Source organism: Rhamphochromis sp. 'chilingali' (genome assembly GCF_963969265.1).
Source record: "Rhamphochromis sp. 'chilingali' genome assembly, chromosome: 19".
Lineage (NCBI taxonomy): Eukaryota > Metazoa > Chordata > Actinopteri > Cichliformes > Cichlidae > Rhamphochromis > Rhamphochromis sp. 'chilingali'.
Genome location: NC_137946.1, coordinates 25698846 through 25725550, shown reverse-complemented (window position 1 = coordinate 25725550; position 26705 = coordinate 25698846). Strand labels below are relative to the sequence as shown.

The following is a 26705-nucleotide window of genomic DNA, read 5'->3' as shown; positions in this document are numbered from 1 at the left end:
CAACATTTCAGACAGACACATAGCAGTGTGTATTTATGTACATATTCCACTTAGTTAATTAAAAGAAACAAATGTGTTGGTGTTGACCTGCACTGCTGCATGGCTTGCATGGCTCAAAAAGATCTCATTGGTTGTCACCGATGTCCCCAAAGTTGCATTAGTTTCCCAAACTCCACGGTTAAACTCAGAGGGATCAAGATACAGATCCTCGTAGCCATTGGGTGAAAAGTTATTGTCTGGCTCCTGATCATCACCGTTACTCCAAGCAAAGTAGGACCCAATCACTGGCTGGTATAGGGGCTGAAAACCAGATGCATAAGGATTTGGGAGCACTGTATAGCCTTCAGTCTGTGCAGATGAATAGTCATGCATATAGCTTGTGAAACTAGTTTCATCGCCTGTATACAAAACAGGAGATTCAGAGTTATCGTCCAGATCAGCTATTTCGTCCAGATCGTCCAGGCTGGCTCCACGTTCAGCCTGCTGCAGGGACACTGCATGCTTCGCCAGGCCAATACACCTCCCGATCTTTATGAAGCGAAGGGAGTCCAGGAGAAACGGCTCGAAGCCCCCAGCTGCTTCGATCTTTCGCTTAGCCTCAGAAGGGAAATTTTCAAGTTCACCCACCAGCAGAGGGTCTTCAGCTACCAGGGCACCATGTTCGTCCAAGATCTGAGCAAAGTAGCTGCAGGGGGACAGACAGTCCAAATATTACTCGCACTTACATATGCTCACATAAGAAAGCGTAAATGTAACCTCTTTAATGTGTTTGCACTTACTCATACAAACTCTCTTTTGTTGAGTCAGGGTTGTTGTCCAAAATATGTTTATAGTGACTTCTGTGTCTCCTGCTGTCATACTGATCCTCAAATTCCGCCACTTGGTCTCGAAGGTGGCTCGGCACAGTGAACGAATCGAGCGTGTCAAGGAATGATCTGTAGACAGAAAGCTTGATTGTTACCAACAAGTTTCAGCTAAAACAGTCTCTGCATGTCCATGAAGACAAAGGAACTTACAAAGAATCATCTTCAAAAAACTCTTGGTCCCACTCATCCCTTGGATTAACACTTCTCATCCCAGACAAAACAATAACACCCTGAGAGGAAAACAAGGAAGAAACATTTTAGTGTGACGCTGCATAAATTAATTCCTCTTACATGCAACAACTAATATTGCAACCTCTGACCTTTGGCTCTTTCTGTTTCTTTTTCCGGCCTCGACTCTTAGCTTTGATAGGAGAATTCTGAAGGAAGAACAAGTGTGATGAGCATAAAACTAAAGCTCCAGTTTGGTGTTGTCTACTCCATGTTTGTTACTGAGAAAAATCAGTTCACTTTAAAAGGAATAGTTTGACATTTGAGGAAATTACTTGTGTGGACAAACCAAGTTGAAGGTTTCAGCCAAGACTTCCAATAAAGTGCTGTATTTACCTCTTTAAATGCAGCATTTACCTATGACCAGGTAAATACTTAATTGTACTACTACAAATGTGCTCCCAATTCAATTCAATTTTATTTATACAAAGCCGAATGATAACAACAGCCGCCTCGAGGCACTTTATATTGTAAGATAAAGACCCTACAATAACAGAGAGAAAACCCCAAAAATGAGCAACCACTTGGCAATAGAGAAAAGGAAAAACTCCCTTTTAATAGGAAGAAACCTCTGGCAGAATCACGCTCGGGGAGGGGCAGCCATCTGCCATGTACAACTGGAGGTAAGGGAAAGGAGACGGGACAAAAGGAACGTTGTGGCAGCCATTACTCAACCGTGCCTCCAATTGAGTGTGTGTGATAGTTAGAAAGCACTCAAAGGTTTAGAAAAGAAAAAGTTTATATTAATGTGTATATGAGGCTTATGGCGAAAAGTCCTTGTGTGCTCATTTTGAGAATCCACAACTAATCCCTGCTCTAAATCATCTATGGTGATAGTACTAAGTAAAGACCTCCTTAATATCGGTCTCTCTCACACACACACACACACACACACACACACACACACACACACACACACACACACACACACACACGAGTCCCATCTGCTGTTTAAACCTTCAGTTTGGGAGGGGTAGCCAATCAGAATAAATCAGGTTCAAAGGGGAGGAGCTCAAATGTACTGTTTTAGGCAGAGGACAAACAGGCCTTTTGTCCCATTTACCCTCCCCTCAACTCCAACTGGTCATGGCAAATGTTTGCCCCTCCCTGAGCCTGGTACTGCCAGAGGTTTCTTCCTGCTAAAAAGGAGTTTTTCCTTCCCACTCTCACCAAGTGCTTGTTCAAAACACCCTAAAATATAGTTTTAGTACTTTCCTCACCACCAGTGTATTTCTGAAAACGTCAAACTAATCCTTTAAGTTTATAGACCTGCAGCCAGATATATTTTAGATTTCCAAAAACCTTACATTTTGACTTTCATCTGACTTTTTTAAGACCGAACAATGCCCATCTGAAAAACAAACAAAATAAAATCATGAGGTAAAATGAAGGCTCTCCCAATCAAAAGTTAGTCGAGCTCAAAATACTCACCCAACATATCAAAATATTCATCCAGAATAGTGTGGCAGGAGACATACTCATCCCTATGCTCGTCCATAGTCCAGATAAAGAGCCTCATGTCATGTGGCGGGGCCTGTTTAAGGTATTCAGTCACAGTTAAGCCAATGCTTGAAAATAACTCCGGGCTCGTGCCCAACTTCTCTATAATCATATCCTGCAAAGGTCCAAATTTTAGCAGAAGAGACAAGTCCAGTTGCTCCAAGCGTCCTGCGTAGCGTTCAATGAAGCTCTGGGCAGCATTCAGACCTGCAGAAGAAACAGTAATCCATTTAACAGTATGAATACCTTAAAAAGCCACTTGTAATGCAACAGAAACTCTTCTGACACGTATTTCAGAGTATCAGATTAAGTGGATAAACACCAACCTCCATCATTGAGCCGGTGCGCCCAATTGCTGAGTTTGGGATTTATGTTCACACAGCTACTGAGCTCCTGGATAAATACACGAGCCAAAACCCGGTTGTTCCTCTCCAGCAGCAGCTCAGCAACTTGTCCTAAAGTCTCTAGCTGCTCCTGCTGCCAGTTCAGCATCCTTCCAGCTAGCTGGTTCCCCCTAGCAAAGTCCAGCTCCAACCAGGGTTTCAGACTGCTGAAGAGAACAGAAATATGGAGGCCATTCTCCCCCCTCAGAAGCTCCACATTCTGGTTGATCTGCAGAAGAACTCGATCTCTGTACACTAACCAGACTGAAACAAGGGAAACAGACAAAAGGTGAATCAACAAGTGTTTGGGTTGAGAAAAGTCAAAATGTTAAATTCTAACTAAAGGAAACCTTTTTAACAAAAATTTTAACAAAAGCTACAGGAGGCACCTTTCTGCTGACTCGGAGCTGCCGAGTCTTGCTGCTGCTGCAGAATCTGCTTATCCTCCTTATCCTGAAAAGACACTTTATGCTGCTTCCTCCTTAGCTTGTGCTCGTCCTTTGATTTTAACTTCTTCAGACTGAAAAACAGCAAGAAGTAGTACAGATTTTCAGAAAGCAGCTGCACGTGAATGTGAATCATAAAACTCCGGTCATGGTTCGATCCCCAGGTTCTCCGATCTGCTTGTTGAAGTATTCTAGGAGAGAGAATCAACTCCGAGTAGTCCCTGATGCATTCACTGGAATTTCATTGTGCGTGTGAACATCAGGCCAAGTGTTAAACACAAAATAATAAAAATACTGGCGACGGCCAGTGTTCACTGAGACTCAAACCTGTCCAAGATTTTTTTAGTAGACACACTTAACTTGTAACTCCTACACTGAATCACACTTTGTAGCTGAGCCGTTTGAAATAGAAGAGCTCTGCAGATACTGTGACGCAAATTTTAAGAATGTCAGAAAAAACAAATCAGCACACCGGTCTCACACGTGACTGAACGAGCATCTTTGGCAGTCATTGCAATTTGGGTGTTTAAAAGCCCTTACTGGTCAGGGAAATCTTTGAGCTTGGCTTTAAGTGAACACACAGGACAGGCATGCAGAGGAGTCAGCTGCTTGTAGGTGTGAGACGGACACACTGTCACTTTATAAATTCAAGAGGGAGTTACCGAGTCCCTGCTACAGCCAAAACAGCTGCTGACACTAAAGTATAAGCAAGAGTGTGAAATAACCAGAACATCTAGCTGGTAATTATTAGCTAGTAGCTACATAGTTGTTAATTTTTTCTTAAGTTCACAAACATCTAGAATGAACTCTGTAACTTCAGCCTCACCTTGTACATTTCTGATTCACCTTTGGCTTCTTCACAGTCTGCGGTTTGGGGACTGCAGCTTCAAACTGAAAAGACAGAAGAACTCAAGTCAACAACAACTCTGTGACTCATGACCAGAGTTTCTACGCCACCCCCTCAAAGAGCTTTCGCCTCTCACCTTACACTTCACCACGCCCGTCGGACAAAAGATTGTTATACTACAGATCTGACCGATGCAGTCTGGAGTCAAACAAGCTTCTTGCAGCAAATCCTGCAACACAAAAACAAGTAGGTTTGTTCACAGCTGGAAATTGTAGCTTCATGATAACAAGAAAGCAACAGAATACACAGAAGGATGATGTAACAAGGTCTAAATTCACCTTTTCACTCTTTTCTGAGAAGGCTGATGCTTTCAGGGTCTTCCAACATGTGACGTGATATTCAACTGTGCAGTCCTCACAGCAGCATATCCGAATGAAGCCCTTCATAAAGTAGAAAAAAACATTATGGTTTCCATCTTTTCTATCTTTCTTTAAACTGTGAAAAATTGACTGGATGCTGTTTACTTTAAAATCTGGGTCAGTAAAGTAGATTTCAGCTTTCACTGGGCAAAGACATTTGTCAAGGCGACAAATGGCATCAGGAAGGGGAGGAAACTTGCACAACTCTATAGCATCTTCCAGAATTTCCTAAAACGAAAGAAAACATGAGCAATGCTTGATTCACATCACACATTTGTTAAAATATAAAGCACCTGAGACTCACCTTGAAACAGTCTGGCTGTGTTTCTTTGACAATCTCTTTTGTCAAAGGCCAGGTGAGTTTACCAGGTGTTATTTGATTCTTGACCATCTGCAGGGAATCTAAAAACTGCTCCAGAGCTACTGCAAACCTGCCAGAAGCAGAAGAATCCACACATTGTACAGTTTGAAAATCCAAAAGTCAGAATCAGTGGCAAAACTGCTGTTAACTGATGTTAGTTGTGTACCTGTTCTCCCTGAGATATAGCTTGCCAAAGGCGTAGTAAACTAGACACTGAAACGTCCTCTCGTCGTATGATTTGATCTTCTCCAGCAGTTTTTCTGCTCCTGTCAGTTCCTACATATGAACAACAACCACATATGAAGTGAATGCAACAAAGTCCACCTTGTTCCACTTTGCTACTGAAAATATTTCCTGCCTTAACTGCTTTATCTATCAATCAGGACTTCTTTTTGCAACAAGGATGTACGGTGACTTAGCTGTAGTCCCTGGTGCAGAGTTGTGCTTCTGACAAAAAATAAAATTTGACCACTTTGCTTAAAACTTACCTCCGGCCGGCCGATCTGTATCAGGGCTGACGCATGGCCAAACAGTAACAACAGCTCATCTATTGTTGAAAGTCCAAGTTCCTGAGAAGAAGGAGAAGAAAGGACATTAATCATTCTGTTGAAACTGTAAATCACCTAAAAGGATTAAGATTAAAACCTTTACTTAGTGCTTCAAAAGTAATTGTTTGTACAGCTTAGGGGAGCAGAAACTTAGTTTCTTCCTCACAAGAAGAGTTGAATAATCTCACAGGTTCCTATTGGGTTTTTCTTCTTCTTAAATTGTTTATAATGAAAAGTGAGAGGAAGCATGGTAGAAGAGGAAGGAAGTGACTCGCCAGAATAGGCTCCCTGCTCTAAATCAGCAATTAACCACAGTGAACAACTCACTGGGGCAAAATCTAAGAACCTCGACCTAATTTCAAACAGAAACTTTTCATTTTTAATCCCAATTTTAAATAAAAAAAAAAAAAAAAAAGATAAAAAACATTTATTATCCTCAATTTACATCTTAGGCCTTTTAATTTTTCTGACTTTTACAAAGACAAAAATATTTCTCAAAGTTTTCTGCAAGATTTTATTTACTGCCATCCTTTTTTTCTTTTTTAAAATCTTGCACTTTGACGGACTTTGGTCTGTATGTGCGTATGAAGAGTGCTATGTACATAAAGACAAATAATCCAGTTAAGTTTCGTTTCAGTGTTATGTCATCATCTCTAGAAAGGATCAGTGTAGTCACGCCTGCAGTTAGTGCAAAATGCGGCGGTGCGATTTTTAACCGGTAGTAGGAAATTCGATCACATCGCTCCGGTTCTGGCTTCCTTGCATTGGCTTCCCATTGAATTTAGGATTCGTTTTAAAGTCCTTTTATTGGTTTTTAAATCTTTAAATGGTCTGGCTCCTGTCTATTTATCTGATTTGCTGAAGCCACATGTTCCTCCTCGCTCGCTCCGTTCAGCTGAGCAGCTGCTGCTGTCGGTCCCTAAGTCGCGGCTGAAATGCAGAGGAGACCGTGCCTTTTCAATTGCGGCTCCGATGCTCTGGAATAACCTTCCCCTCCAAATTAGACAAGCGTCATCAGTGCAGGTCTTTAAGTCCAGATTGAAAACCTATTTTTATTCCCTGGCTTTTAACTCTGTAGGAAACTGACACCTTCTTATTTATTTTATTGTATGTAATGATTTTATGGTATTTTTAATTTGGTTGTTGTTTTGATCTGTGTTGTTCAGCACTTTGGTCTGCCTGGTGTGTTCGTAAAGTGCTATACAAATAAACGATGATGATGATGATGATGATGATGATGATGATGATGATGATAGTGTGAGAAATGTGGAAAAAACGAAAATTTGTACACAACACTGCAAATCTGCAGACAAACTAAAACTATTGACACATTTTTTTGTATTTGGAGTTCATTGGGATTCATACTTTAGCCTTTAGCATACTTTAGTTTAGCCACAGTAAGAACTAATATTACCTTGGTTGTTACAGTTTCCAGTAAGGTCAGCGCCCTGCTGAAGGCCTGCTCTGCGTTGCGGGTACGGAGGTCAGCCATTGCAGTGTGAGCATCTTCCACCAGAGATCTGAACTCTTTCAATCTGTCGGCTTTACCGTCAACCACTACCTGGCTCTGAACAGAGGATGGCCACTTTATGTAACGGTACTGCTGATGACTTTGAAGCAGTGCTAAATGTGAGAAACTTACCTGTTTTCCAGGATGACTAGTTTTGCTCTTTGATTTCTTCTTTGCTGTGGCGTTGGACTCTCCCTTTTCACTCTTTGAAAGCGGCTCGCTTCAGAACACAAAAGTTTTAAATTATGCTTAAACATTTCCCCTGCTGAAGTTGTTTTTCTGTGCTTGACAGTACTCTCCAATGGAGCCAAAGGTTGTGGTAGAAAAGTGAGACAGTTTTTATGGGTTATTAATAGTAGTGTTTTCACCAACCTTTTAGATGGTTTAAGGTCTTTACTGTTGCTGTTCTTCTGTGGAGTCCTTTCAGTTTTTCCTTGGGAGAGAATATCAGACTTTAAAGTGGACCTTTTCTGCTTTTTCCAAATTTCCTATCTTACACACACAAACTCTTACAAAGTTCATATTAAACATACAAAATTCTAACTAAGGCCATCAGTGTTTATACAGGTAATCTCTGAGTCCCAGAGCTCAGTGCCTCAGACTGCTTTAAACTGACAGGGACAGAAAGGGAGTCAACAAGTTTGTTTCAGCCAGAATATGGACCGAGTGGCTGCAGCAAGGCCCAGTTTATGTTAAATAAGGAATATATTCAATTGTTACTCAAGTAAAGCCTAATCTGATTTCTGATCCTCCTAAGAGGAAGCAAAGTTTCACCTTGATTTACTCATGTGAATGCAGTTATGTTTGAGCAGCTGAGTAACAGCAACAAGAAGAGATATAACTATATTCCAGATATCAAAACATTTATAAAAGTGACCAAACGGTCCTGTAACTTTCTTCACTTTTCTCCAAGTTTTTTTTTAAAGCCAAGTTGAGCCAGCTGCCCTCGAACACCATCAAAAAGGCCTCAATTTCTGATTGTGAGTGCTGTCAGGAGTTAATCAACAGTCTGTCAGAATCACAGCTGATGGGTTTCACTGATTTGAACAACAAATATCTGAATTCACAGCAACTCAAATTTGATTCTATTCATGTCATCAACTGCAAATAAGCCTAAATTTGTATCACTTCATGGTCATCATACATATTCATGTCATGTGGCAATTTAGCAATAAACTTCAAAATAAGCCTCAGAGCCTCAAAGGGTTAGTTTTCCATACTGGAAAGTGCAACTATATGATGAAAGATAAAAACCAAACGGATGAAAACACACTCACTTGTTTGCTTGTCCATGTTTACTACCTGTTAACACACAAATAAAATATCAACTCTAAAATTAAGCAACAAAACATGAGTCATACTTTTAAAATGTGACAAAACTAAAGCTGCAAATTTTCATCATCTGAATGTTCTTTTAAAACCACCACCATTAAAATTTAAATCGATACCAAAGAACATCTATAGCTGAAGATCATGAGACCATAGTTATCAATACATATACACTTACAAATATGCATAAAAAGGAATTAATAATCAATCGTAGAATTAAAAAAAAAAAGGAAAGAAACAGAACACTGAAATAAGAAACTGAAACAAAAACCGAAATCAAAGTCAACTTAAATGTAAACGCTTAAAACAAAAACTTAATTGAAAGAAAAAAAACAAATAAACATTACAAATACTGTTACTCATTTTCTTTCTTGCCACTTCCATTTTTCTTTCACATATAAGCTCTTCTGTATTAAAATATCAATATTTTGACATTTCCCCTTTTATCTTAGACAAACAGACTGAAAACTAAAGTTTGATTACAAAATACAAAAAAGAACCTGAATTAAGGTTTTGTTCAGCATTTTTGATTGAAAACTGGATTATCAGAATTACTATTAATCGTTTATCAATTAAACCACTCTATTAAAGATTTAATTCACTTAATATTTCGACAAAAATACTTAAAAATCTTATCCTTACCTAACAAACTAATTTATTATTCTGCTTTACTGACAACCTCAAATGATGCGTTACAAACCTTTGGGGACGTGCTGGCAGCTGGATGACTCTTATGAGATGGTGTCACGAGGCCGAGTCTTAAACTGTGAAGAAAAAATAAAACTGCATGAAATAAGAATTTTACTAGCGGTTATTACCAAATGCACAAAGCACATACATACCTTTGACCTTGCTCTAGTGGTCCAGCTGAAATCAGAGAACAGAAATATCAGTTTGAATTTGGAGGGATATGACAGATTATTTTTTCACTAAAACCAATAACAGGATCTTAATTGGAAGGTAAAAAGTGGAAACATTCAACAACAAAACAAAAAAAGCAATAACCCTTTGCCATTAGCCACTGTAAGAAGACAGGGTTTTTAAGTTTACCTGAGACATATCCTCGAGGTGGGCCTGGATGAGCCATTGGATGTGTCGTTGTGTATTTGCAGAACTGCGTTTCCAGATCTTTGACTCCCTCGTGGTCATCTTTACAGAGCATCTGGGCCAACTTATTTGCTTTTATTGCCATTTCATAGTGTCCCAAGGAGAACAAGGCCTCACAGTAACGGTAGTGACCCTGTACAAAAACAAGAAAGAGGATTTCTTCATCACAGCAGCTGTTTGCTCACACAGTTCACATAATAATGCTCAGTGTTGCTGTTCAGATAAGGTACTGTACACTAAAGCCAAACACAAAGTTACAAGCATGGTGGGTGGCAGTATAATGCTCTAGGGCTGTTTTGCTGGTACATTGCACAAAGTGGATGGAATAATGAAGACGGATGACTACTTCCAAATTCTTCCACTTCACCTCAAATCAGCAGCTAGATGTTTGAAACTTGGACACAGCTGGGTGTTCCAGCAGGACAATGTTTTGGAATGGATAAAGCAGGCTAACATTAAGCTTCTGGGAATGGCCTTCCCAAAGCCTCAACCTCATCTCCATTGAAAATGTTTGGACTATTCTTAAAAGCCGGTACTGTGCCAGGAAACCAACCAATCTAAATGAACTCTACCAAGAGAGGTGGTTAAATACCCAGCCAGAATTATGCTATGCACTTGTTGATGACTACTAAAGGCATCTGGTCACGGTGCAACTTGCAAAAACAAAACTAATCCAAAGAAAAGTAATCAAAATCTGTTGTGACACAGACTTCAGTCTACTCTAATAACAGAAACTCAACAGAAATGAAAGCAACAGTGGAGCAGAAATTTATTTTACTGAATATGAATTCAGAACATTACAAACAAAGATTATAATTAAGACAAATACCTTTGCCCACACAGGTTTAATCAGAGTGGCACGTTTTCCATCGCCGACCGCTTTTCTGAAAAGTAAAAATAAAAAGTTTGGATCGAAAGATCCACGAGCTTGTGACTTGCTCTGCTTCGCAAAAACAATCTGCAGTAAAACACGCCTCAGAATGGGTGTGGCGTAGTTTTACAACAATCACAGGTGCAAAGTGAAAGCATTTATGACAAGTTGTTTTCAGTAAGTTTCGGGCACAACTTCAACTTATCCAGGTACACAGAGAAGAGGATCAAATGTGGAGAGGTTAAAGCTCCAGCAACGCTGGTTTTACATACAACAACTTGTTTTTAAAAAATCTGATGAATGTGTTTCTGCGTGTGGTTGTTATGCGTAAGTGCTTCCAATACTTTTTGGAGTATCAGATAAGGGTAATAATGTCCTCATGTGTATTTGAACTAGATGGATGGCAAACCTTTTAGAACATGTCTGTTTTTTTATTCGCTGAGAATAAATAGAAAGTCCACTTATTCTTTGGTTTAGGTCACTTCTGTCTTGGTTGAAGACAAAAGTGACTTCCTACACAAAGAAAGTTGGTATTAAAACATCTGTCAGCCTAACAGCTTTTTAAAAAGGCCAGTTTCAGTTAAATATTGACTTTAGCTCAAGATTAATTAAATAGGGTGCCAAGTAGGCTAGAAAGTACACAAAGACACAAAGATCAACAGGAAACGTACAGTGCTTAACAAACCTATTAGGCCACTCACCATAAAAATAAGAGCACAAAATATATTAGAAATGAACCAAATTCATATTTTTATACCCAAATTTGAGCCGGAGCGCTGGATATCTCTGAGGAGTCAGAAATTAATCAAGCAAAACATTCAACCACTGAAATTATTTTTCTGTTCAGGGATGTAAGTGAACAATTAAGAAAAAAAAAAGGAAAAAAAAGTGTTTTAATATCCTCTCAGCTGTTTTGTAAAACAGAAAATTTAAAAAAAACGATTAACAAAAATGATGTTTTAGCATTAATAATAAGATTTTGACTAATGAGACTGCGCACACTTATTGATTAACTACTACAGAAATATAAAAATTCCCAATGCTGTTAATTTAGGGCAGCTGTGAGTTAAAATTTACAACCTTACATTGGGTGGTGGTATAATCAATTTATTAAGCATTGCTTTTTCTGCTTTTTATCAAACAGAACTGTGGCAAGTGCTCCAGAATGAGTGGTACTTACTGATATTTCTTACACCTGATAAAGGATAGGGCTCGGTTTCCATAAAGTTTGTGATTGTCAGGGCTGGGAAGAGAAATAAATTAATTTCAACTACAAAAGGAACAACTTTTCTTTTTAGTGGACAGATATGTAGAACATGTTTTTTGACATATTTCCATGGATTAAATACACTCAGTGACAAGCAACATATTTAGGCTGTATTAAGAAATGTACAGCCACAGTCACATGGGCTTAATGGCCGGCCAACAACACCCTGGCAACCAGTGGTTGCCGGGGGGGTGCATTCCCACACTGGTTGGACAGTGGCTACTGGAGGTCACAAGGTAAAAATTGGTGTCAACAGCCAGCAACCATTCACCAACCAGTCAAGGTGAATATACATTTTTCCCTAGAAGCCGGTGGTTACTGAACAGTCTCTTGGCATATGTGACCGACACCTTATCCATCTCACTATGATGGTGCTGCAGTGTATCACAGTTGTCATAAGGTAAAGGCATGGCACTAAAATGTAATGTCAGAGAAGTATTACTTACTAATATTCGATGGCTTTAGAATAATACTTCACCGCTTCTTCATAGTGCTGTTTCTCAAAGTGCTCGTTTCCTTTCTTCTTCATCTCTTCACTTTTCTGGGGGAGGAATATATTTATTTCCACTGGCAGTAGAGAAATGCATTCAAACACAGGAAGGAAATTTTTTTTTTTTTTTTAAACAGCATTAAATCCATTGAGGAAGCACTTTAAAGTTATTGAGCGTCTGAGGTTGTTTTCAAGCATGTTACAACAAGTAGACTGCCTGCTGGGCTCTACTAATGAAGCAAGATTTGTAGCTGAGCAAGGTCACGTGAGGACACGCATGCAGCACATTGGTGTCCTGTATGAAATAAGTTCGACATAACCAGGCTTCTTTTCTGTTAGCTGACTGTTAGCTTGACATAAGTTTAAATCCCAGTCAGAGGTAATGGATATCCATTTCTATATTAACCAAGTTTCAGTTTCAGATTACCTTTAATTCAGTGTCAGCTTATTTTTAAGCTTTTTGATTTTTGTCCCCAATCTAAATTATTTGATGTTTTACTTGCTATGCCACAATATGATCAACATTCATTGTGTTTAAAGTTATAAACTTGGAATAATTATGTGCCTTTATGTCCATGTTCGAACATGGATACTTATCTTTAATGTGTAGCTTTTATTCAAACTGTGAAGCACTCGGATACTTTTCAAAACACCATAAAGATGGAGTTAGAAACCTTGTTAAACTATTACTACTACCACTAAATTTTTTAAAGAGCAACTCACTGATGACTGTAAAAATTTAACAATGTCAGAAATCTGCTTAGTAGCAGCAGCTAAACAGGCCCAAAAGAAGTGGGGCAGGGAGAGAGGGTAGAAGTGACCTGGGAATTTATAGTCTGACCATCAATAGGTTTTAATCTGGGTTTCAAGTCATTTTTTGCATTGTGGTCTTGGGTTCTCCTTTTGTTGGTTTGCAAAAAAATATCCTTGATATTCCAAACCTGTCACCTCTCCTGGTAAACACTGTCAAAGTATCAGAAGCCCCTTTCTTAACTGCACTACTGTATAGCTCTGTGTAAATAATCATTCTGTACATTCGATAATTTTTAATCCTACAACTGTTTACAACTTGCATAGTTCCCATTTCTGTATAGCTGTATATCCCAGATTCTGTAAAGTTATTTATTTCATATTCTGTATAGTTTTTCATATTTATATCCTGTTCATATCCTGTACATAGCTTGTACTCACTACAGCCTGTACATACTTATAGTTATAGAATATTCACAACATACTTCATACCGTGTACATTATAACATACCATAATAGACCCATTTCTGTAATATACTCACATATCTATATTATTGCTAATATATATTGTAATATATCTATATCACTAAAGCACTTCTGGATGGATGCAAACTGCATTTCGTTGCCCTGTACCTGTGCATGTGCAATGACAATAAAGTTGAATTCTATTCTATTCTATTTATCATTACTACCTAATCAGCTCAACTCTACTCGTTTTTGGTCATTATAGCAACGCAACCGAAAATCCCACGACGTCATCTGAATGAGATACAAGTGGCAATGGAGGATGTCGAATCGATGGTATAAATACTGCTCACTTTCTGGCTTTTTGTCACACTCTGGGTCCAAGGTGTTGGTTTTTGTGCAGCCATGTCTCTCATGGCCGGGTTTCAAAAGCTCTCATGACTCATTTAGTGACGTTATTGATTGCCCAGACAGTGGCTTGCAGACTGTTGACATCACATTTCCAGATTGAGCCATCTTCCTTGGAACTTCGGCGCAAGAAGGTACTTAAAAGTATTTGGTACCAAGTACTACCACTTAATGAAAAACCCTAAAAAGCGAGTCCAGTTGAGCTGAGCAGGCACCAGTGGGGGAGGGGGGGGGGGGGGGGGGGGGAGACTATGAGAAACAGTGTGGTGGCTCTTACCTCAACATGAAAGTCCAACGGTGGAGCCATCAGCTCCTTCATCCTCCTATCTTGGCTGCCTCCCAGATCCTGAATAAGCCTGGCATCTGAACAAAAGACAAGTCTCAGCTTTTAAAACACCACCACCGAAGTCAAAGAAAATTATCAACAAACCAGTTCACTGTTTAGAAAAGGGAAAAAAAAAAAAAAAAAAAAAAAAAAAAAAAAAAAACTATGAATATCACAGACTCAACACATAAAGATACCCACAGGAATTACTAGAGCTGAGCACTCAAAAGCAGATACTGTGTCTTACACTCTGTGAAGATGAAGTGGAGAGCTGTGAAGCAGGTGTGCCCAGAGTTGAGCTCAGTTATTTGCTTTTGTATATCAGGTTCTCCTGTTCGCAGCAACCAGCGAAACGCATCATCCAAGACCTCTGCACTGCGCTGGTTTCAAACAAAGTCAACACACCATCACACATAAGCACTGTTTGTACAGCTGCATTACATTTGTACCCATTTTGGACAAAATAACAAAAATAACAGAAAACACACAGGTAATCAGGTGAGACCCTGCTACCAAAAATACATTTTTGGTGAATAACTCTGACTTTTGACATTCACGTGTCAGAAATCAAATGAAAAACTGGTCACTTTTTAGAGCTCTTCATTTCCAAACTTACCAAGTTAAGCCTGTTGCTAAGTAGAACAATATATTTTGAATCATTCCTTTTTACCTGGGAGAGAGAACAAACAAGCACCTGTTAGAAAGAAAATGAGACTTACAGACTTATCTTATCTGTGTCTGACTGACATATTTAACTTACAAATCCTCTCTCCAAGGCCCTGAAGATTGTTTCTACTATTTCTATTCTTCTTATGTGCTTTAGATTTATATCGTTGTTTTCACTGAAAAGAGACCATTACACATTCTATTAACAGTTTAAACACTGATGATGAAGAGGTATTAACTGCAGGTAATTATAACTGTGCTTACTTTGCGCTGATTAGACCTATTTCAATAGCCCAGCGAACAGTACCGCACTCATCACGCTGCAGCAGAATGGGAAGCCAGAAGGAACAAATTTTCATCCTCTGCACTGCTTCTCTTTTTTTGTCAACAGGGATATCATACCATCGATTAAAAATGTCCTCTGGAAAAAAACACATGGAGAAAACAATGCAAGGTGTTAAGCAACAGCAAACAGAAGATGGCACATTATAGGATGATTATTCTATTATTCTTAAAAGAGGGAAATAAAACATTAAAAAATGTTTTTAGTGATTATTACTGTTTTTGAACAACTAAACTCAACAAAAATACTTACTTCACTGTTAAATCCAGTCACAACTAATGCATATATAAGAGGAGTTTGTAACCAAAGTTTGTAACCAAACTAAAACTCACTCTACAAAAGAAGTGAGAAAAAAAAAGAACTCAGAAAAGTACATGTAACAAAATATATCTATAGTAATTGTCTAGGTCACAACATAGGACTACAGTGATTGAACTTAATATATTATTAAAGCTTCCTCTATCATTCTCATTGTTACATCTGTACTGGAGACACTGCTTTATACAGTCAGATCCACAAATCTTTGGACAAAAACTTTGTCATTTTGCCTCTGAGCACCATCGCTGTGGATCAAGCAATTAAGATGTGACAAAAGTATTGCATTACTTTTTTATATACAGGACCTGATTATCACAGGCTCAAAATTACTTGAACAAACTTCTGAATATGTGTTGTTTTCAATACTTGTGTAAAATTCCTTTGCAGTCTGTGACTGCCTGAAGAAGATTGTTTTCTGGCACTCTGTGGCTTCGGAAACTGAAAAGCTCCTCTGTTGAGCTGAGATCAGGTGACTGACTTGGTCAGTATAGCATATCCAATTTATTTTCCTTGAGAGACTCTTGGGTTGCTTTTGCACTATGTTCTCGGTCATTAGCCATTTGCACTGTGAAGCACTTCCAATAAATTTTACAGCATTTCTCTGAATCTGACCTAAAAGTACAGCCCTGTACTGCTACTTCTATCAGTAGTCACATCATCGCACACACTAGTGACTCATTTCCACTGGCAGTCACATGTGGTCAAAACATAACATTGTGTCCATAATGTTTGATAGACAATGTGGTATGCTTCAGATCAAAAGCTGTTTCTCTTCTTTTGTGTACTCTCCAATTTTCCCATCGTTTTGGTACAGGCTCATCCTGCTTTCTACTATCTAAAGACAGAATTGAAGACTACGACACCAGCAGTGTTTTAAACATGCAGGGCGAGGACTCAATGGGGAGCTACATGATGCAAAGTTGAGGCATCTCGCCCTCAGTTTGAGTCATCCACCCACATCAGCCAGACAGCTGTCCTGATAGCATCTCCTATCTTATCCTAGATAAATAAACTGGTGCAAACTGTAACAGCTGCATCGGGGTATATAATTTCCGGGTATATCACATCACTCCTCTATCTGAGAAAACATTGTTTCTATAGGCCTCCAAATCTTTCTATGAAAAACTGAGGTGGTCAGGTGGGATGAATTTGCTTTATTCTACAGTAATTCATCAAAGGAAGAGTCCTACAAATGCATATAAGGGTCAGTGTCAAATCACCTGTGTTCATTCTTTTCAGTGACAAAACTAACAGTCTCTCTTTAGTAAACAGCACCCTTTTAACACCAAAGAGGCTATGTGCAGCTGCAGACCAAAGATGTGACCCTTGCTCTAAGATTAGTGCAATATGCAAGTGAGTCAAAAAATGTAAGTGCATGTTTTTACTTACGCAAGTAAAAACATGAACTTTATTCATTAGCAATGATATTATACATTTGAGTTATTGCATAAGGTGTCATTTAAAAGGGTTGCTCAACATTAAATGTAATAAATTACTGATTGTATATGACAGCGGTCCCCAACCCCCGGGCCTCGGACCGGTACCGGTCCGTGAGTCGTTTTGTACCGGACCGCGAGAGTTGAGGCTCAGTTGTGAAATGTATGGTTTTCAGGGTTTTTATCGGTTTTCAGCGTTATTTTGTAAATGGCCTGTATTTGTATAGCGCTTTTACTAGTCCCCACTAGGGACCCCAAAGTGCTTTACACACCCAGTCATCCACCCAGTCACACACACATTCACACACTGGTGGGGGCAAGCTACAGTTGTAGCCACAGCTGCCCTGGGGGAGACTGACAGAAGCGAGGCTGCCATATCGCGCCATCGGTCCTTCTGGCCAACACCAGTAGGCGGTAGGTGAAGTGTCTTGCCCAAGGACACAACGACCGAGACTGTCCGAGCCGGGGCTCGAACCAGCAACCTTCCAATTACAAGGCGAACTCCCAACTCTTGAGCCACGATTTTGTTATCGTTTTTATCGTTAACTCTGTTTTCCTGGTCTTTTCACGTGTGTTATGAATAAATCTTTTTTTTCGGTACCTGTACTAGTTTTATTTTGTTGTATTTATCCGCGACATCTTAAAGGCCGGTCCGTGAAAATATTGTCAGGCATAAACCAGTCCGTGGCGCAAAAAAGGTTGGGGACCGCTGGTATATGACATGAAAGAACACAGTTATTATCAGATTATTATGATGACCCAGTATGTAACGTTAATTCTAGAACACCAATTTGCAGTTCTGAAACATTACCTCTAATGTTACGTATAATTTACTTGATAAAACACACTTCCCATAAAAGTATATTAAATTACAACAATACCTGACCAAAAAAAAGTACTCATTTCCCCATGTACATTGTCACAAAAAGAAAAAACAATGAAAATCATGTGGGTGAAAAAAAATAAATCACTCAACATTAGTATTATAGGGTTAATTCCTTATAACTGTTTGGGCAGCTTCTTACCTGATGGACGAAAGGTGATAACCATATCTTCCATTTTCTGAGTGACCAAAGGGGGGGAAATGTTAATCAGTGACATAAAGGAAAGAAAAATAAAATAAGTAAATCATTTTATTAAAAGATTTTTAACTCACCAAAGGTGCTCTGGTGCTGCCCGAGACACCACTATCAGAATCAGAGTCTGAATCTGACATTTTGTTCAGCTCTGTAAAAACATTCACATCAACCACCAAAGCCAATTTTACAGTACATGCTAAAAAGATGTAAATACATTTCTGCCGATGATTTGAATTTACTTCAGTAAATGCAAATCAACAAGCAGAAGCTTCTGTCTATATTACAGTGAAACTACAACACAACTGACCATACAAGAGAAGATCTAGTTCAATTTAATGAAGCTTGGCTCCACCTCTCTGCAATAAAATGTTCAAACTATTTAGATATTATGTGAAAAAAAAAGCTCTTAAAAAAAATAAAATCTATCACACCATAACCTGCAATCTCACTGAATGTCAGCTGCCTTTTGTTCTGTTCTCTGTTAAAATAATCCCACGCTGTCTCAATGTGGTTCGGGCTCTGGGAAGGCCAAACTGGCAGACTGATAGAAAACCACAAAGTGAAAAACTATCCAGGTATATTTTTACAGCACTGGCAGTGTGTTTGGGATCATTGTCATACTAAAAAATAAAGCCGTTGCCAATCAGATGTTTTCCAAGACTTTCAGATATTCTTCATCCGCTATAGATATTTTTTTTAGGCTTGCCACTTCTTATTCCACTACTTAAGTTGTCTCAAATTTTTGGTGGTTGGTTTTTGGTGGTTCCATCATGCTGCGGGGCTGTGTGGCCGGTGCAGGGACTGGGAATCTTGTCAAAGTTGAGGGACACATGGATTCCCCTCAGTATCAGCAGATTCTGGAGACCAATATCCAGGAATCAGTGACAAAGCTAAAGCTGCGCTGGGGCTGGATCTTTCAACAAGACAACAACCCGAAACACTGCTTAAAATCCACTTAGGCATTCATGCAGAGGAACAAGTACAACGCTCTGGAGTGCCCATCTCAGTCCCCAGACCTGAATTTTATTGAAAATCTGTGGTGTGAGTTAAAGAGAGCTGTCCATGCTGGGAAGCAAACCTGAATGTACTAGAGATGTTTTGTAAAGAGGAATGGTCCAAAATACCTTCAACCACAAGACTCTCACCTACAGGAAGCATTTAGAGGCTGTAATTTCTGCAAAAGGCAGCTCTACTAAATATTGATTTCATAAATTTTTTTGTGGTGCCCAAATTTATGCACCTGCCTGATTGTTTAAACAATCATTGCACACTTTCTGTAAATCCAATAAACTTCATTTCACTTCTCAAATATCACTGTGGTCAGGTACAAGAACTGGACTGAATATGAGTGAAAAAATAATCCAAAGAAAAACCTGGAAAACTACTACTCAAGACAACTCTAAAAATAAAAGTCTGGTTACCAGCAAAATAGAAATGAATGAGCGGACTTTTTGACAATATTGTACTGTCTCTGTCGCCATCCCTGGCTGAGTTTGCCCTTTTGTTTGCTCAGTAAGATTTTAAACACCACACCCACACATACAATTGACAGTGTTATCTAACAGAACCAGACTTCCTCGTGCAGTCTCCTCTCAAGGATTCATTTTTTACACAACTTGGGAATATACTGAGAACCAAACTGCAATTTCCAGAACATCCAGTGACCGGGTGTGGTGAACTAGTCTTCCATCATAGTAAGGCCATTACGCAGAGAGCGGGCATGTAAGACACCTGAAAATCATGAGGTGATGCCCAATATATATGCAGGCAACCCCAGGTATAGTCTGAGTTATTACTAGAAATGCTTGAAGCTCATGGTCCCCCGACCTAAAACAAAAAAGATGGAGGACTGTCCTACTAGTTGAAACCTAATCTCACAGGAATTTGCCCCAATAACAATGTTAGCACTGTAGCATATGAGCTAACCTACGTAGTGGCTTACAGAGCCATGTTAAACGGCTGGTAGCGGAAATATAACACAATGCAGTAAGTGTAAGCAACATTAGCTTTAGCTTACACATACTTTCTAACAACGTGGCATACGTTAATGACTGTACAACAACGTTTTGACACTTTTTCTCCTACTTTGTTTTAGCGCGACACCTCCCAGCATCAGCCTCAGCCAGCCTCGTAGTGTAGCTGGGTGTTGTTTTTTTTACTGGGGGGGAAATAAAATATTATGGACAAATAACAAACAGCAGAAATTCAAACACGTACCTTATGATAACTGCTGTATGGATGCTTCACAGTAACCCTCGTTGCTCCTGTTCATGCTAGTGTACGGAAATGAAGGCGCGGTTAACACACGCATGCGTCAAAGTAGGCGGATCCCGCGAATGAATTGCGTAAATTTCCTGCAACAAACATTTTTGTTATTTCAGGGTTTGTTTGGTTTTTTTCCTGATTTGGTGAAAGAGCTTACGAAATTAAATATAATTATTTTAAAAATAATTTTTTGTAATAAAATACCTGTTAGGGAAATTAGCATTAGCTGAATCATAGCGTCTTACAAGCAAAACCGGTCATGATATTATAATAATATTATGAATACTATGCTTACATAAACTAAACTAAAATGTGCACTTTTTTTGTCTAGAAGGAGAGAAAAATCATTTTACCCGTTTAGCTGCGTTCACTACTATTCACTGTTGAATAGCGCCTCCTGCTGCATCCGGAGCTGAACTACAACTGTACAATTGGAGTGGTGATGCCCCTCCACAGATGTACGCGCTGTTATTAATTTATATTTTTAGGTAAACAAATTACGTTAAAAATAAAGTAACTCAGTAAATGATAATGAAATTTCACACTATCTTTTTCAGTTTTATTTGCGTTTATTATTATTAATTGTTAAGTTTTGTTTTTAGTTCAGTTTCATTTCAGGTAGTCTCCAGTGGGAAACTGCTCATTGAAGTTCAGTTTTAATTCTAATTAAATGTTAAGTTTCAGTTTAATTTTCTCGTATACAATGTTACGTTTTGTTTAGGTTAGTCTCAGTTTCATTTATTACAATGTGTGCTATATTTTTTATTGTCTTCTCTTTGGATTACACTATCTACTAGTATCTAATAGTTTTGCTTTTGTGGTACAACTTGTCATGTTTACTCAATCCAGCAATAGAGCTGAATTAAAATTGCATTTCCATAGTTTTTATGATTAAGAATTTTATGAATTTTATGTTCAAAGTATTTTACATAGTTTGTGTTTGCATTATTGTGAAAAATAATCAATACCATTTAAGAACTGTCACTAGTTCTTTTTTCCAAATGTGAGGTTTTTTATTAGGGTCTGTTCAAATTTGAAATGACATTTGACATTTGATGACGATTTGAAGAAAACACTTTCATTTGTTTCCTAAATTATGTGAAAAATTTCATACTGTTCATGCGAAATTTGTATTGAAAGGGTCTTATATATGTGGTAACTGACCCAGTTTAATACACTGGTAGAAAATAGGAAACACAATTGTGCTTTTCTGGCTGTAACAATGTTGTGTTAGTTTTTGTGGCTGACTAATCAGATATTTGTTTTTGTCTAATTTGTCCTCAGTTCGAAGTCATCCCTCTGCCTTAGCAGGCTCTGAAAAACTCCGTCAGCATACAGGAAAAAATTTCTGTTGCTCTCCAGGTCCTGCACGTTGATTATTCGAGTCACCAGAGCTTCTTGTATGGCTGGAGACTCACAGGGGTGATGCTGCACACTGTGACTCACGTTTCTCGAGGGCTCGATGACTAACAGTCCAAGCATGCTGCCATCCTCCGTCCTGCTGTATCTGGATGAAGTGTAGAGGGTGTCTCCTGTCATCGTGGTGTCATTGCTTCCATTTAGGACATTAAATCCAAAGTCTCCACCTGCTTCATCAGTTTTACAGCCTCTGTTAATTCCTGCAGTTGAACTGGGTGTGGCAGATTTATTACTTGGACCAACCTGGCTACCATTAACAAGGAGGCTGTTGGAGCATGTCATATTGGTTATAGTAGATGTGTTAGCATGTTTAGGTCTGTTGGCAGCATTGGTTCTTGGTTTTTGTGGACCAGGAGCTGGAGTCTCCTGGATGTTTGCGCGTAGGTAGGCTGTATAGCCCCGAACCAGGTGACCTAACCCCGTCTTATAAGAAATGCGCATTGATTCAACTGATCCTAATGGCACAGACTGCAGACGGGCCTGTGGGAAGAGGAAAGTGCTTTAAAATCAACTCAATACCTCCCACTCAAAGCTCTCTGTAGCTTTGGTTTTGTGCCATCATCTAAAGGGAGAGAAAGAACCTACAATATGGGATGTAAACACTTACCTACATACGAAGCAGATTTTACAATGTAGAGGCGTACCGATGCACTAGAGTAAACACATACTATCATAACCTGAGCTGGACGTGTTTTCATCTATCTGTTCTGACCTGGTGGATTCTCATGTGCAGGTGAATTGCAGCTCCTGTCAGCCACTGCTGCATCGACGCTGAACTCATTCTCTTCCTTGTGGTCATCCTATCATAATGGTCGAGAAGCTCAAATTTCAGCCAGTTATCGTAGAGCTCTGTGGTCTCAGCCATCTGATCCTGGTTGTTGGCGATGCCTGGGATAAGGGTGAGGAAGCTGTGGATAATCCAGCCGATTCTCGATGAGCTGCTGATGCCAAAAATCCTCTTAAGCCGGGATGGTTGAGTTAACGAGGGACCCTCTGTTGATCCTTGTGCTCGGACCTGTTTGGAATACGAAGCACAGTTTATAACACAAACTGTCACGCTGGCCCAAACACGGACAGAAAATGAGGTAGTATTTGTGTCAATAGAGTACTTCAGACATTAAAGAAAGACACCTCATAACTCCAAACACAGAGAGCCAGAAAGAGGGAAAATGGGAAAAAACACAAGGCTTTTTTATTTCATGAATTTGTGACTCCTTGGGTACGTTCCAGTAGTCCATTTTGCTTAGAGAGGTTTCTAACAGAGTGAAATGACACCAAAGTATCTGCATGGCAGTCATCATTTGAGCAAAGAGTGACACACATTCTCCAAATGCTTAGAAAAGGAGCTTCCATAGAGGATACAACTCTATCCACAATCACTCTCCTTCGTCCTCAAGATATCTTTTAGGAATTGAGACATCTGGTGCAGGAGGGAAATAAAAATACTCTCCAAAAGTAGATGTAAGCCCCAGAATTTGAATGTTTGTCCCTTTGGAGATGCCACAGGTTTTAGAACAGAACCTTCCTGCTGCAAGACCATTAAACCACTGCCAGTATATTTATAGCTAACTCATGTAAGTAATCTAATTACACTATCAAGCACATAAGGTTGGTTAGTCCTCTGCTCACTCCCTGTTTAGTCTGTGGTCCATTTTCTTCCACTTATGCACTTTAGGGTCATGGGCTGGGTGGCTGAAGCCAGGCTGGACTGTTAATCGGGCATACCGGCCATTTGCCCAATGGGTCAATATAGTTGTTTTTTCTTTTTCGATATAACTAAACATGCTGCAGGCCGGCTGCTGTGCACCCACCCTACAAGCACTGATAGCAGCCCAGTGGTTCATTTTTATTACTGACATGGGATTGCCTGATCAAATCTCTTAAAACAACTGGCGCTTCCCCTTTTCCCCTGTGTGCTCAGGGTAAGAGGTAAGAAACTAGATGTAGGGACAGTTTTTAGGAAGGAAGAAATTCAAGTAAAATGAATAGCTACTTTGATCATGAGCCATTTCTAAAGTGCAATGGTCACATATTGCACTACTGTCCAACTAAGATGTCCTAACCCAAAATAAAATGTTTTTCATTTTATGTATTTATTTATTTATGGTGGGCAAAACAAAACTGAAAATGTTAAACTATAATCCTAAAAACAAAACCTAAAATTTTGACTTAATACCTCAAAATTTCATTTCATTTTCTTGTTTTCGAGTCAGAAGTTCCATTTAGGAAGTCAACATTTGTAATTATGTATGACATAAAAAAATATATGAATAAAATAAAGTTTTGTGGTGGAAGGAGGGTTCTATAGTTGTACAAACAGTGAAATGAGAAAGGATGATATACCAAAGAGACAGAAGGATGTAAAAGGTATAATATTGGGGGTAGTGTAGGAAGTAAAAAGGCAACAAAACCACATGAAGATTGGACCTTCAAACTAAAACAGGATGTAAAGTGAAAGTGGGAACACAGACACAGCAAAGAGGGGGGAAAGTGATGATAATAAAAAATAATCTCACACTAACATTAGACAAAATGCAACAGTTTTACATACCTGTTGAGCAACCTGATCAAAAAGCATGGACAGAGCCAGAGCAACAACCCCCACTCCTCCACAGGTTACCCTGCTGCCCCCCAGCTTCGCCGTCAGGTTGAGGTTGAACGTGCTCTGCTGCTCCATGCTCATGCTCCGCTGTAAGAAGTTGTACTGATGCTGCAACGCTGCTGACGAATCCAGCGACAGGAAGGTGGTGAGAACAGGATCCAAGGAGATATCAGGGATGATACTGGCATCCTGAGCCACCGAGAAGAGCTCCTGGACGGTGGCTCGAGAAGGAAGACACAAACTGCGGCCCGTCAGGATCATGGCTGAATCTGTCTGTGTGTGCTCAGTGTTATCAGTGTTTCTAACCCACTGTGTGTTTATTTGACCCAGTCCGAAGGATGTTATCAGCACGGCCAGTCCTATAAAAGAACTCATGAGCAAAAACACTAATGAGCGAACCATTTGCTCAAATAAAACAAGGTTTTTACACACATACATGTAGCTGCACAAAAAGCTTTTTTATGTTGGTGCAAAGCTGTTTGAGTCAAACAGTGACTCTCTTGTGTGCTTTTTAATTTCCTGTCTCTAAATGTGCAGAAGTAGGAGTGGAACAGCAGAAGCAGGTGGTTTGGTGCTCATTTTAGCATCAAACTATTTATATTTCTACAAAGAAAGCAGTTTCTGTACCCTTAAAGAGAAGCATAACAGTGGGTTGGTTTCACTTCCCTTCATCCTTGAAGATTTTGAGTCTGGTTCACCTCAGTAGTCAGATCACTCTCATCATGTTCAGTCAATCACTGAAGTCAAAAATCTTTCATAGATTTTATTGCTGGGGCAAAAAGGAGAGAAGCAAGGAGTCCATACCTCTCATGGTTTGTATCTAAGATTTGTATGATCAAAACTCTGAGGTTTTTGTGTCTTTTGAAGAGCTGAGGTATAAATTCAGTATAAAAAGAATAAGTTACTTTAAATGTGATTTTTCTGTATATAATGTTCTGCTTGAGCTGTTTCTCTTTTATCTACATACACACAGTATACTGTATCTCATTTCTTAACATTTTGCTTCCTTCTAAAAAAAAAAACTTTGTTCACATTTCTTTAGTTGAATCTACAAGAAATTCCAAAGATTTGACATTTGACAGGGATAAATTGTATTTTTGGACTAGCAAGGTGATTCCACAAGATCTGTTAGCTCATATCCTATGGTGTGCACTGTGTCCCTAAAAACACTTGTGGAACCTGGACAAATGAGGGACAGAAGAAGACATGGCAGCAGTAGAGGAGTAGAGTAATATTTATTAAATGCCTGTCAGGGCATCCCCACCGAAAGTGGGGGCCTAGGTAACCCTCTACCATCCTTTCATGTGTCAATCAATCATACCCTTCACTCTCATTGGTAGTCTCTTCAGTCACTTGCCTCAAGGCAGAGGAAAGTTTATCTTTTCTGTAGACAAAGAATAGTTGAATTATTTTTATGTTGGAATCAATGTGGTTAAAGCATATAAGCCAATAATTTCATTTTGTTATGACATCATCCTGCTGTTCTTTATACCAATATCTCATTAATATTCTTTAATAGATTAGATTACTTAAGTGGATGTCATGCCGTGTTTATCTCACTGTTGGAGTCTGATAAGGCTTTATTTTTCTGTCCATCTGGTCTTGTTTTAGCTTCAGATTGGGTCTCTTTTTCTCTTTTTCAAGACAAATATTTTTAAATTCCTTGTACCTGACTGCTTTGTTTGAAAGTGCTGAAAATGATAAAATGCCTGAGAGCTTTGATAAACTTAAATCTAGCCTTCCAGAAGTCAGAAGTGCCAGGTTTATTTAAAGGTCAATAAATAAACGTAATCAAAATCTAAGCTCTTTTGTAATTAGATCGACATTTAGACACAGACACTGATCATTAACCTCGATGTCAATAAACAAGGTTCACTGGGATGAATTTACTGTGCTGCCCTTCGGCAAAGTCTGAGGCTCAAATAAAAGACCATACCAAAGACCACCAAGCTCATTTTTCAGTCCTAATATTTAGCTAACAGCACTTCTTGGCTGGGCCTAGGAAAGTGACAACAGACTCTTGCCCATTTGTTTAAGCTCCTCAAGATTCTGTTTATATTTTTTATATACAGAATGAACAGCATACTTTCTCTATACAGTCCGTACATTAAATTTCTCTTCAGTCTTTCCGTTTATAATATTCAAAGTCTTGAGTTTAAAGTTTTTATGGTACTCTGTGCAGTCCAGAACCCAAATGCAGGACTCCAAAGTAAACAAGATAAACAAAAAAAACAAACCTTTATTAAAGATCAAAGGTAAAAGTCCCAAATACACTTCTCCAGGGCAAAAGCATGACTGTTGAGTAGGGACACACAAGAACAACAAGCAGGGTAAATTAAGACACTGGCAAGGGGGAATTAAGGGCTATTAATAATCACAGAAAACACTTAAGGTTAATCCGGACGATGAAGCACAGCTGGAGAACAACGGACAGGTGAAACTAATCAAAGACAATGA

General features: G+C 39.1%; 2 protein-coding genes across 3 annotated transcripts in view; both read right to left on the bottom strand.

The window, feature by feature from the left end:
- Positions 1-20276, bottom strand: part of ttc3 (tetratricopeptide repeat domain 3) — a 29521-nt gene extending 9245 nt beyond the window's left edge. For both annotated transcript variants that reach the window (XM_080866373.1, XM_080866372.1), the window contains exons 1-33: positions 20180-20276; positions 18040-18110; positions 17909-17945; positions 15051-15207; positions 14881-14962; positions 14737-14790; positions 14368-14500; positions 14073-14158; positions 12129-12223; positions 11596-11658; positions 10374-10428; positions 9488-9677; positions 9280-9304; positions 9138-9201; positions 8386-8410; positions 7481-7541; positions 7241-7328; positions 7013-7165; positions 5539-5619; positions 5217-5326; positions 4994-5120; positions 4795-4917; positions 4609-4710; positions 4407-4499; positions 4250-4314; positions 3367-3497; positions 2921-3241; positions 2526-2801; positions 2402-2445; positions 1187-1243; positions 1017-1096; positions 780-935; positions 88-685 (exon numbers count right to left, since the gene is read on the bottom strand). In XM_080866373.1, coding sequence (XP_080722499.1) covers positions 88-685; positions 780-935; positions 1017-1096; positions 1187-1243; positions 2402-2445; positions 2526-2801; positions 2921-3241; positions 3367-3497; positions 4250-4314; positions 4407-4499; positions 4609-4710; positions 4795-4917; positions 4994-5120; positions 5217-5326; positions 5539-5619; positions 7013-7165; positions 7241-7328; positions 7481-7541; positions 8386-8410; positions 9138-9201; positions 9280-9304; positions 9488-9677; positions 10374-10428; positions 11596-11658; positions 12129-12223; positions 14073-14158; positions 14368-14500; positions 14737-14790; positions 14881-14962; positions 15051-15207; positions 17909-17945; positions 18040-18099 — 3792 coding nt within the window. In that variant the 5' untranslated portion in view covers positions 18100-18110; positions 20180-20276. The remainder of the gene's footprint in view (positions 1-87; positions 686-779; positions 936-1016; positions 1097-1186; positions 1244-2401; positions 2446-2525; positions 2802-2920; positions 3242-3366; positions 3498-4249; positions 4315-4406; positions 4500-4608; positions 4711-4794; positions 4918-4993; positions 5121-5216; positions 5327-5538; positions 5620-7012; positions 7166-7240; positions 7329-7480; positions 7542-8385; positions 8411-9137; positions 9202-9279; positions 9305-9487; positions 9678-10373; positions 10429-11595; positions 11659-12128; positions 12224-14072; positions 14159-14367; positions 14501-14736; positions 14791-14880; positions 14963-15050; positions 15208-17908; positions 17946-18039; positions 18111-20179) is intronic.
- A 965-nt stretch (positions 20277-21241) lies between these two features.
- Positions 21242-25797, bottom strand: LOC308386669 (uncharacterized protein). The gene is made up of 3 exons (XM_080866374.1): positions 24198-25797; positions 22359-22661; positions 21242-22126 (listed from the first exon to the last, which is right to left on the bottom strand). The coding sequence occupies exons 1-3, from the start codon at positions 24684-24686 to the stop codon at positions 21497-21499; spliced, it is 1422 nt and encodes a 473-aa protein (XP_080722500.1). The 5' UTR covers positions 24687-25797; the 3' UTR covers positions 21242-21496.
- Positions 25798-26705: the final 908 nt, after the last annotated feature.

Excerpts from the sequence above, each read along its gene's own strand:
- LOC308386669 (XM_080866374.1), bottom strand. The coding sequence starts at position 24,686 with ATGTATGTGTGTAAAAACCTTGTTTTATTTGAGCAAATGGTTCGCTCA. Across the intron at positions 22,662-24,197 it reads TTGATCAGGTTGCTCAACAG|GTCCGAGCACAAGGATCAAC; the intron begins GTATGTAAAACT and ends TATTCCAAACAG. Across the intron at positions 22,127-22,358 it reads TGCACATGAGAATCCACCAG|GCCCGTCTGCAGTCTGTGCC; the intron begins GTCAGAACAGAT and ends CTCTTCCCACAG.